General features: G+C 40.0%; 1 protein-coding gene across 1 annotated transcript in view; it reads right to left on the minus strand.

The window, feature by feature from the left end:
• aven (apoptosis, caspase activation inhibitor) overlaps positions 1-12,027 on the minus strand; it is a 235,900-nt gene that overhangs the window by 11,143 nt on the left and 212,730 nt on the right. Inside the window, exon 3 of the mRNA XM_028821691.2 lies at positions 2,925-2,995. Coding sequence (XP_028677524.1) covers positions 2,925-2,995 — 71 coding nt within the window. The remainder of the gene's footprint in view (positions 1-2,924; positions 2,996-12,027) is intronic.

A 12,027-nucleotide genomic window follows, 5' to 3' on the forward strand; every position in this document is an offset into this window, starting at 1 on the left:
TTATCGCTGTACCACTGTGTCCATTTTATTAAACAGGTGGTTCACTAGGCTGGTTATATTAAACAGGAGTCATTACAAAGTACAGGCAACACTCCAAATAGAGTGAAAACTGTGTAACACAATATGAGGGGCTTTGCCAAAGTCCTCACCATTCAGATTCTTAGTGAGCTGCCACCACATTTACATTGACTAGATATCAAGTTTATCCCTTCATGAATTTGTAAAAAGAACGAAAGAAAAAAAAGTCATAGCAAGTAGTACGAGGGAGAAGAGTGAGAGGGGAGTGGAGGCCTCTCCCACCTGATTCTGAGCAAGTCATTTTTCCACCATGATAATGCACCGGCACAACCAGCAAAGCTGACCATTGAAACATTCAAGAAATCAGGGATCCAGCTGGTTGAACCCCCTCTTTTTCCCCATTTGGTGCCTTTTGATTTCTGGGTGTTCCCAAAAATAAAAGAAAGTTCTGGAGACGCATGGTGAATTGACTGATGTGGTGAATGAGCAACCTGAGAGTTTGACTCAAGGTGAATTTGAATGCCTGCTTTGACCAAAGGATCAATCGTTAGAAAAACTGCACGGATGCTGGGCTGAAGTCACCACTTCAGGGAAACATTTTAGCCTAATTGTTTTTTTTTCATGAAAGGCTAAGGACTTTTGCAATTCACTTCAGAGTTGGTCCCAAAGCTAGACAACAAATTAAAACTCATACAACAGCAAAGTCAATCAGCAGCAAATTTCAAGATGGCGAACTGAAGCATAAAAATCAAAGTACAGTCGGCCCTTGTGATTCACCAGTTTACGATTCGTGGATCCTCCTATGGATGCCCCCATTTGTGAGTTTGTCATCAATAATATGGAAATCATTTTATGAGTTTTGCGACCCACTGTGGGAAAACTCATACAATGTGTGTAGGCTAGAAAACATAAAGAAAAATCAAAAAGGTCTAAAACGTCAGGTGGGGAGCAGCATTGTTACAAGTGCCACCGAGTCGGCCACGGGTGGAGGCGTTTTGCCAATAAGGTCTCAACAGACCCCTGGAGAGGGTGTCAGTGCAGCGCTTCCCTGTCCCCATGTTTTTTCTATCTTTCAGGACGGAACCGTGGTCCAGACATACATCAACTCCCCATCCAGCATAACGGCAGCCCTCGCAGGACAGGACGCTTCACCACACAAGGCTCAGCTGAAGGGGAGGGGCAGAATGGCAGACTACTGGGGCCCTAACCCGGCTGGGATGCCCCGACCATGGAAGGACCAGTAGAGAGTGTACTTTCAAGACCATTTCTCCCCGAGACCGGCAGAGGGCAGCCCACTTGGCTTCCAACAGGGCCACAGGTCATGAGCATGAATGCTCAACCCTGCTGGGGCCTGTGGTCACTGCCAGGGAGCACTTGTATGCTTGTAGGGCCCTATTTGTGACGCTTGCAGGGCCCAGCAGTGCTGCCAGAAGAAGCTTATTGGGCACCTGGACTCCTTCCGGGTGCCCTATAAAAAGAGCCAGTCACCACCACTCAAGTGCCTGAGTCGGGAAGAATGGACGAAGCTCGTGTGGAGGTGGAAGGACTGGCTGAAAGAAGGGACTGTGCTTTACCTTGTGCTGTGGAGTGCAAGTTGTAAATAAACCATGTGCTGTGTGGCAATTTGTGTCCTGCCTGTCTGTTTTGGGGTTAGGGTGGCTGTACATGCCCTTGGGCATCACAGTGTCCATGTCTGCAATTCTGGTTTTAGATGTGGGAGTCAACCAATGTATGCTTTGTTAATGGAAATGGAAAACACCGTCTGAGACGTCATTTCACGATCTCCTTTTAAAGCTCAATTGGACTGGTATCTAGTGAGAGATACGATCTGACAGCATGTCTAACTCTGTGGGCATCTTCACTACAATCAATACATGACAGCATGTGGTCTGTTGATAGGGGCTTTGACGTTTTGTCAGATGCCCCTGCTGAGAGGATGAAGGCGATCACTCAGAATAATTAAGTACTGATTGCTAATGACCTTGACTTCTTCACTACAACACTGCATGTTACAAATATAAACCAGGGTTTAAAAGCACGTATAATATGGAAGAGAACTTTAGGTCTAGACACCTCTCTGGCAAAGTGTAACTCTAATAGAGAAGAGAGCATCTAAATCATATAAAATGTAAGAAAAATGAGAACATTGAGTCCACTGAGCTTGCTTCATTAGCTAATTACCAATAACTTCTTTGTAGAAGCTGTTACCGTGGGTGCATCCTCTTCCTGGCAAATTTTCAACAGCTCCGTGCTTATCAAACTTCTTTGCCAAAGCCCTACTTGTAATTACTGGTAATTTCAACTGAATAATGACTTTTTATAGCAATTCTCCAATCTATGCAGCTCAATGGCTTTTTTTCTCATTTGAGTTGACAGTTCTTAGGTTTTTACTTGTGATGATGGATGACAAAACGATTGTACTTGTGCGTTACTTCATATTTATACTCCAGTGAAACAGGCGGTGATTATGAACTACAGTAAAGTTCCTAGAAAGTAAAAGAAATATCAAGAAACATTTTATCTCCAAATACACAAATTGCTTTGGTTTTCTTTATAATACTTTTCAAAGGTGCCAATAATTTTGATACATATGTTTCCGACAGAATAAACTATGCTGAAGATAAAAATAACACTTTTGCAGGAATTATCTTTATTAAATGAATAGTTAGCAGTTTCTCCAAACATCTGATTAGAATCATTATACGTATTATCCACGGTATATTGTATTCATGTTTTCATCACTTTCTTGATGGGTGCCAATATTCCTGGAGTTGACCGAGTTCATACTGATGGTGGCACTGGAAAGTGGCAACATGTTGATTAGCACATGCAAATGAAAATTACATGTGACAGTAATGACAAAAAAAAATACTAACAGTAAACAGCAGTCCAAACATAAAGAGTACCTTAATATTGGATGACACATCAATATCCCATTCTTTCTCTTCAGCAAAGCGAAACTGAGCAAATGAATCACCTAGGAGAGAACAGAAAGTCAAATCAAACCAGAGAAATAAGGCAACTGCAGTGTAAATGCCATGTAGGCCATAGCTACTGTAAGTGGGGCTTTAAACCATTTTGTACTTGGGGATGATCTGTGCCACCAGTCACTTATTGCCCTTGTATACATGTGTTGGGTGTCTAGCGACTTATGACATCATGTTTACAGGTCTCACGGGGTCATATGATACAGTGTGAAACCCCAGGCATGCCTCATTCATTTAATAGGCTCTGCCCCCTGCTCACTTTGCTCGCCCACCCCCAGGTTTGGTTTCCCGGATATGCAATTTAAAGAGATTGTTATTTTCATGGGAATTGTTACATATGCATTATTTTCACATTTACTTTAAAACTTTTGTAAAAACAATATTTGGAATTAACTTTTCTTCATGATCGCATTGAATTTTGATTCCGTGTTTGGACTTACATCGTGACAACGCAACTTATGAATGAATTTCGTTTCTTTCTCTCTAATAAATAGAACGACTTTCTCGAATGTTTGTCCATGCTCTTTCTTCTTTGCTTGTGTCATCTTAAATGTATAAAATTATTATCCTGATACAATTTATAAGAGCTGAGACCGCAGGACAAAAAGCATTCACACGACTGAGGTTAGATGGCTGTGGTCTTGTTTGAACATAGTTGTAAGAAGGGGTGACTTGAAAGAATCTCATGTTAAAAGTCTCCGTCTCACGGGAGTTCATACCGCAACAACATTTTTGGAATCTTTTAATTCTCACGAATTAAAAGTTGACGATCTACAAGTCTCCGGCTTAAAGTTTAAATATGAACAATATATTTGATCTATTTTCACTGTTCTGTTATTTCACTGAGTAATAATTTCCACTTGTTTGCGCTAATGCGATCTTTCCTATCCTTTTTTGAGACTTCTCAATTTTCGTACTTCCATTATCTCTAACCTGCTGTGCATGTGTACCGCGCCAACATTTTTGAATTCTTTACGATGTTCTACTTTGTCATCTACTCTTTGTCCTTTATTTACGGCCCCGGGCACAGTTAAATCTGTTTCTCGTGGGTCGTATTACCCTGCTCGCATTGTGAAGAGGGGGCTGAATGCATGCTAAGGAGATGCGGTCGGATCATCTGCTGTCTTTCCGCTGCTGCTTGTGAGCTGCGTTTTCTTCTTTTTGCTCTGTGCCTCGATCATTTAAAAGCCTGCACAGCAGCTGTCCTTTTGTCTCGCGGGATGTCATACAGTCTTCCGAGAAGATCACGTCTCGTCTCCCTCCCAAGATTTTTTTTGTAATAGAGAGATGTACTACCAAAAATATGCCAAAACAATTTAAAATTATTTCATTATGATCATATATTTGCCTAACATGTATAAGGTTGCTAATGATCCTGAATGTGGTAAAGTGACAGTATTTTATTTGTGCATTTTTAAGTACTGTGTTTGTAAACAGAGCTTGAATAAAATATACTTTTTCAGGATTTCTTTGTATCTCTATATGTACCCCTACCTTGTTGCTTATTATGCATTTATGAGTTTAGAGGGGTAAGAGGTAAAAAAAGAAATGGTGCAATGCTTATCAGCACAGCAAGCTATTGAAAGAGTCCCTGTCATTGATAGCAGATTACTAGTCAGAAAGAGACACAGTGCAAACGGACACTTCAGATGACATCAGCTTATGATGTTTGTGGGCAGAAATTGTACAGGAGCAGAGCACAGACGAGGAGGATGAGAATAAAGGTGAAGATGGCAAACAGCAGCAGCTGCACTGAGTGAAACACCATAAGTCACATCACCTGAAACCGCTTGTTACTATAGCATAAGTGGACAAAAAAAAACAAAACACAGAAGGTGTAATTACAGCTGCATTTCTATCATGATGCTCGTTATTTAGGAATGTATGAGTTTGGAGAGATCGGAGTTAAGAAAATAAGTGCTGTTGATGCTTATCAGCATAGAAGGCTCCCGAAAGAGTCCATTTCACTGATGGCAGATGACGAATCAGACAGAGAGTGAGGGGCATGCAGCTAGGAGACAAACAATGAACAACTGAATAAGGTAGTTTAGAGGGACACTTCTGATGCCACTGGATCATGAATGTTCTTTGCAGAGACTTGTAGAGTGGCAGAAATCAGACTAAGAGGAGAAGGTTGAACGTGAAAGGGACAGGCGGCTGCTCAGAGTTAAATAGCACAAGCCACATTACCTGAAACAGCTTCATACTGAAGCAAAAGTAGAAACAAAAAACAAATATGGTACCATATGTATAAATGGACTGCAAAACAGCTAAACATTACAGAATTTGCCAGGAGCCACAATGCAAAGATCATAAAAACATAACTGTGGTCTGGGATTATTGTGTTGAGTAGCAGACTATAAGGGTGTAGCAATGTTTAAATATTAAATATTAATTAGGTATGAAACAATCAGTTGAAAGAGAAAGAGAGTGTGACTAGGCTGATTCACGGCCTAAGGGGTATAAGGAGAGAATAAAGAGGGTTGAACCTTCTCTGTTTTAGGCAAATGGAGATTAAGAGGCAACATGACCAAAGTGTTTAAAAATGTGATGGGGGACATACTTGGAATCTGCTTGTGGGAACATTTTATATAAACATCTCGATGATGATGTATCTTAACACGATAATGATTTCTTCACACAGAAAATCACAGATGTGGTGAACAGGAGACCAGCAGGTAAAGCTAATGGTAGGGACCTTCAAATGAAAAGACTTATCCCAATATGATTGATCAGCTACAGATGTTCTTGTCAGAATGTTTATCTCTTTTTTTATAGCTAATTCAATCAATGTTTTCTTTGAAACTCTTCAAAGGGAAGGCACTTTCTCTCCTAAGCTTAGTATTGCCAAATCCAAGCCAGGCTGCCACAGATCTAATCACCAAACGAAGCTGAAGCAGCTAACAATCATCTCACTACTGATCCACTGATGATGATCAGAATGGGTTCTTATCAACCTACCTTAATCTCCACAACAAGTTCTTCTGTGTGACTGACTTTCAGCATTTAAGGCGTTGACATCACTTTGAATATCACATTTCATCAGGGAGGGTTGCTATTCAGGCACATCATTAGGATGTTTTTGGTAAAGGATTATAGGGTCATTATCTTCCCATGTCCAGAGTACAGTGAAATTCTTACTTACATGTGCTAATCAAAAGACAACATGTCACCATTTTCTGGAGGCACAATCAGTAACTATTATGTGACAATGTCTGTCTTCCTTATCTTAGAAAATCTCAGCAAATTATTAAGAGGTTTACCTGCTGACTTATTGGTGCAAAGAAAACAAACTCAGTCTTTATGTCAGCAAAACCAAGGATCTGGCCATAGACTCCTGGAAGCAGAATGTTGACCACACTGGCATCTACATCAGAGGGGATGCTGTTAAAAGAGTGAGCAGCACTTAATTTCTTGGAGTGACTAAACTGAAATGTGTACAACATGCTTTGGCTCTTGTCAAAAAGGCTCACCTAAGCCTCTACTTCTTCAGATGTCTGAGGACAACTCACATTTCTCCATCTATTCATACAAAATTGTGCAAGTTATGAAATGGAGTCTATCCTCACTGGCAGTATGACATCTTGGTACTGAACCTGCCTGGCTCAAGATCCTAGTAACGTTGGCTCAGAATATCACTAGCACACATTGCCTTACAAGGGTATTTTTTAAAGACCTCCTGCACCGTCACTCTTCTCCCTCCTCCATTCAGACTCTTTAGCACTTGAACCACCAGATTCAAGGACAGTTTTTATCCACAGGTCAGAAGGTTACTTGATAGACACTAATACTGATAAATACATTGGAGTTTCTTATATATACCATATATTGTATTTATGTTGCATTCAGTGTATGATGTTTTATGCACTCTTTTTAGTTCCTGAAACATCTGAGGAAATTTTGGATTTCTCCATCTGCTCTCACTAACTACAGTGACCGTACACCATGGAGTCCATCTACTTTGGCTGCATTACATCCTAATACAGCACCTGCTTGGTTCAAGAGCATAAAGCACTGCAGAGGGTGGTGAAGGTGGCACAGAATATGACGGCACCAGGCAACCTTCTCATCAGGATGTACACAACACTTGCTACCTTAGAAGAAAGAGGCAGACAGGATTATCAAAGAGCTCAGCTATTCCGCACAGCCGATTTTCTCACCTCCTGGACCACTGTCACTCACTCCAATAGATTCAGAGACCGTTTCTATCCACAAATCTGCTCAAGAGCCCATTAAAATTAATACATATAGTAACATTAAAATAATTTTGTTTGTTTCTTTGCCTAAACTTTTGCAGTCCTGTCTGCCTTGACATGCCTTTTACACAGGTGGGGGTGTCAGCATGACTCAAATCCCACACCCGCCATCCAGCTGAGAACTAACACAGACCTGCTCATGTATGTTCATCTCGGCCACTTGTATTCCCTGAGGCCATCTTAATGGAACAGGAAGGGGTGCTCATGCTTCTTTCCAGGGGCTCATGAATTTTACTTGTTCAACTAAATCCATCCTTCAGATGTCAGTGAACATGAATGTAAGCAGCAGTTTTGCACTCAGTGGGGGTCCGGGGTATAGAAAGAACACTTGGGCAATGAGAGAGATGTAAAGCCATCAACAACCAGTTCAGTAACGGCCAGTCAGATGCTGCTTTGGTATTCTAGCAAGGAGATAAAACCTGCAGGTGGAAGTCTTATCTGGTAAGCCATAAATTTCCTGGAAAAACTGGCTTATGAAGAAAACCCTTAAACATAATTATTATTTTTAATTAAAAAAAATAGTATGGCTATTTGATAAGGACAACTTATAAAATATTCATCACCATATCTGCAAGATACTACCAATGTTTTGCTCTCCAGCACACACAATCACCAAATTAGGTAAGCGAATTGAATATGGAGTTGGACACCCAGTTGGACACTTGGGACCTATGAGGCGGTGGGCTCTACAGATAGTAAAGAGTAAATCTACACAAAAAGAGCAGTTTTAAACCAGAAAGCATACATTTATTTTTCTTAACACTGCCAAAAATGTTTGTAGTATTAGATATCTAAGAGGTTACCTCGTTTCAGAGACACCGCAAGGTCCTTTTCAATTAAAAGAAACAGTAGGGTGAAGTTTTCAATTAAAATGATTGCATGAACTCTACACTAGAAAGAGATGGCAGATTTTAAATCAAATTTTCTGCCTATTTGAAATGTTTTATAAAAGGTCAATTAATTCAATTTGAAAATAGAAATGCTTTAACTAAGGCCACATACTGTGGAAGATAATTACAAGATAATATCAAAAAAAGGACGATTCCATTTGAGGATTAACTCTTTAAGACGCACCCCAGTCTGATGAGAAAAGGTTTTAATTAATCTTTTGATACTGAAACAACCTGAAATTCCAGCTAAAATCCACACAATCAACACAAATGGGGAGGACAAACCCGAATGGACTGGCTGACGACCCAAGACAGACAAGGGCCTACACAAACGGGCCCACCCACACAGTCCCGACCCCAAAGCCTTTTAGTGGGCAATGTGCTTTGAAAATTGAAGTGAGTATCAGAAAGGGGAAAAAGTCAACCCAGAGAAGGATCAAATGAGTACATTTGTCACTTTTTCAATAGTTCCTCTGTATTCTTACTTTTTTTCTTAACAGGTTCATTATGCTCACTAGTGTTCATCACAACAAATATGCTGTGTTCGCCATGACCTTCTTCACTGGATATTTTCTTGCAAACTAGCTGTGTGGCCAGCTTAGACAAACACTTTTTTCCCAGTGCCTCATGATGCCTTGCAAGGCCAAAATGACATCACAGAGCTGCAGCAGCAATGCACATTGTGCTGTAATGAATGTAGGCAATCTGATTTGCACACTGGTGATATCATGACATGATCCGATCCCTGAGGGTTAGGTAAGTGTCTCGTTTTAAGGCATTGAAGTCCTCATCGCGTGGGAGTCATGGGAGAAATTATCATCACATTGAAGTAAAGGAGCCTATGCTCCCCAGGAAAGTTTAGATTGCATTAAAACGTGTACTTTTCATCACCCATGTGCAAATCTTTTACAGTGAATATATTAACAACAAAAAAACTGTATTTTGTTTGTGGTTATCATTCCACCTTTGTTAGGGTTACATGGAATACCTGCACTGGAAAAAAAAACAAAAACCCAAATTTTAAAATGATACAGTACCTGCATTTTGGAAGTTTTTGTACCAGAAACAAACATCAGCTTTCCTCTTAATATACACTCACCACTGCAATAATGAAAAAACTTTATGAAATGAAAGTGGATGCTTTGAGGTAACCTGAACTTTTCTTGTTGACCATAGCCCCTTTGCTTCAATGTGAACATAATTTCAGGTGGACCACTACACCCACCCTCCCCATTACTTCAATGCGATCGGGATTTCACTGGAGAGATCCCCCATTGCTTCGAAATAAGAGTTACCTAACCCTCAGGGACACTTAAAAGACAACTACACCATTATAATACACTTAAAAGAAATGAAGTTTCTCCTTCCCTATTGACTTCAATGCATATTGCGAAATTAAGCAAAATCCCCAAATACTTCCATGATTTCACTGAATTCAGACCAAAGAGAACTCCATGGAGTTTACTCACCGGTAATGCTAACGTGCACAGAGCGCACTGATAGTCTCATTTGCATGTATTAATCAACCCGTCACCATATTAGTAATTTTACCTCAAAACGTCTGTCTCCCTGCCTCAGTTCTGATCCACCCAAGAAGCAGGAAACCAGGGATACTTAAGTACCCGAGGATCAACATGGCTGTCACACATTTCCACAACACTGGGCTCAGACTCTGGCCCAGTCCTGGATTGTGTGGAGCTTGAAAGTTTTCCCCATGTCGGTGAAGGGTTTTTCCTCAGCTATCCATTTCTCATTGCAAAGCTGTTTAAGTTGATTTTACCAAAAAAAAAAAACTAACAATGAGATTGAGCTTTTGTGGTCACATTAGAAAACTCTCTACTGAAAAAACAAAAATACCTTATTTTACAAAACACTTGTTTGTTGCTTTTCAGTTGCTCCTCATAAAACACAAACTTAATGTTACAAACTACAGAGTCTACTCATGCTCAAAGTATGCCAAAGGAGTCCAAGTTATGGTATCTCATCCAGCTGGTCCCTAAAAGAATTCAGGACATACTGGACACCGACCAGTAACTGGAGAACCTGGTCAGAAATCCTTATCAATTTCTACCACCACAGGGGTAATTACAAAAGTTAAATAAATAAATTATAGCAAACAACAAAACCCTCTCAATATACATAACCAAATGACTAAAAAGAAAGAAAACATCTGACTTGGCAGTCCCAGCTCCAGAGAGGCGCTATATAGGCATATTGCTATTGGTATGAAGGAGCCAGGGTAGTGTTACTTGACACACTTCTAATGACTAATTCATTAGCTAGAAGTTCTCGGGGTTGGTGTGTTAGAGAGAGGAGGAGCAGCTTTGTTCATAATGGCATTCAGTTTTGGTTTAATTATCTCCTCTACTACCTCCAGGGGGTCCAGAGTGCGGCCCAAAACTAAGCCTGCCTCTCTCAAAGTGATTTTTATACACAAGTCAATTTTAGTTAGAATGAACTGCACAGGACAGAAAATATCATTTGTAAAACGGGGATGTCATTATAAAAGAATCTGCACATAGCGTGGTCTTTTGTTACATACAGTTGACAAAGCTGATTGCGAAATGCTGAACTTGGTGGCAGCGTCTAATTTCTTCTTGCTAGCATCAATGGCAGCAAGAAGTTCCAAATTTATCAGTAAAGTAAACTGCCACAGTTAAATAAACGGTACTCCTTGGCATCCATAGCCCACTGTCAGTATTATTAGACACTGAGGTCCACTGGGAGAGGGTCCACTTGGTGCCCAAAACGCCTCATATACTAAGAGGTTTTTAGTATTATTGCACCTAAAGTACTTACGCAAAAATAACAGCAGTTACTCGTTTATTGTAATAAAGGAGCTGCAAATGGCTAAAGAGTAGCGAGTTTTTTTAAAGAAAGTACACTGTATTTCTATGATTAAAGTCTTTGTTTGCACCAATATCAACTAAATAAAACAAACATGTAGGTATTTCACTCCAGAAACAGTACACTACCAAGACAGTTTTTGATGCCCAACCCTGGAATCAGGTCTGCTTTTTGGTGCAATCTGTCAATTCATATTATGCCAAGTTTAGATGGCACATTTCATAGCATTGGCAACTTTGACGGTTTGACACCAGGTATCCCCTGTTTGGAATCATTCAGTCTCTTGCACTTTCAAAATCTCTCAAAACAAGGACTGCATTTATATTATTTATATATATATATATATATATATATATATATATATATATATATATATATATATACACATACACACACAATATATCACTCAGCGCATGGCTACATTTATATGTTCAACACAGGTCTTTTTAGGGGATTTTTCAGCCATTGGATTTTTATTCCGCCTTGAAATCATTCGGATGACGTTAACAAAGTTACTCTTTATTTCACTAGTCATTGGATTGGCTTACAAATGTGAGCCATCTAATTGTTCCCACCCACTTTTCAAGCCAAATTTACTCATGGTCATCTCCAGGTTTTACACGTCTGTCACTGTGAGACTAGACAAGCTTAAACTTGAGGTCTTTGTTTGCAAATGAAATACTGAGAAGGAAAACCGATGATATGGGAATGAGTGGTTCCAATCATGGAGCAAGGGGTCAGAGGAGGAATGGTGTTTGGTGCGGGGTGGTTTTGCTGCTGACTCTGCCTGTGATTTATATAGAATTGAAGGAACATTTAGGCAGCATGGCTACCACAGCACCCACCGAGTGGTGACTTGACATTATTTTGGAGAATCTAGATGGATATAACTGGCAGGCCTGTTTTGCAGAATGGCCAGTTCTTTTCAAAACTGTTTAATGTTCTGACATGTTACATGTTGATCAGCACATGTAAATAAAAGCTTTGCCATACTCTGTACACATGACAATAATGACCCTAGAAACCAAA

Source organism: Erpetoichthys calabaricus, chromosome 16, assembly GCF_900747795.2.
Source record: "Erpetoichthys calabaricus chromosome 16, fErpCal1.3, whole genome shotgun sequence".
Taxonomy (NCBI): Eukaryota; Metazoa; Chordata; class Cladistia; order Polypteriformes; family Polypteridae; genus Erpetoichthys; species Erpetoichthys calabaricus.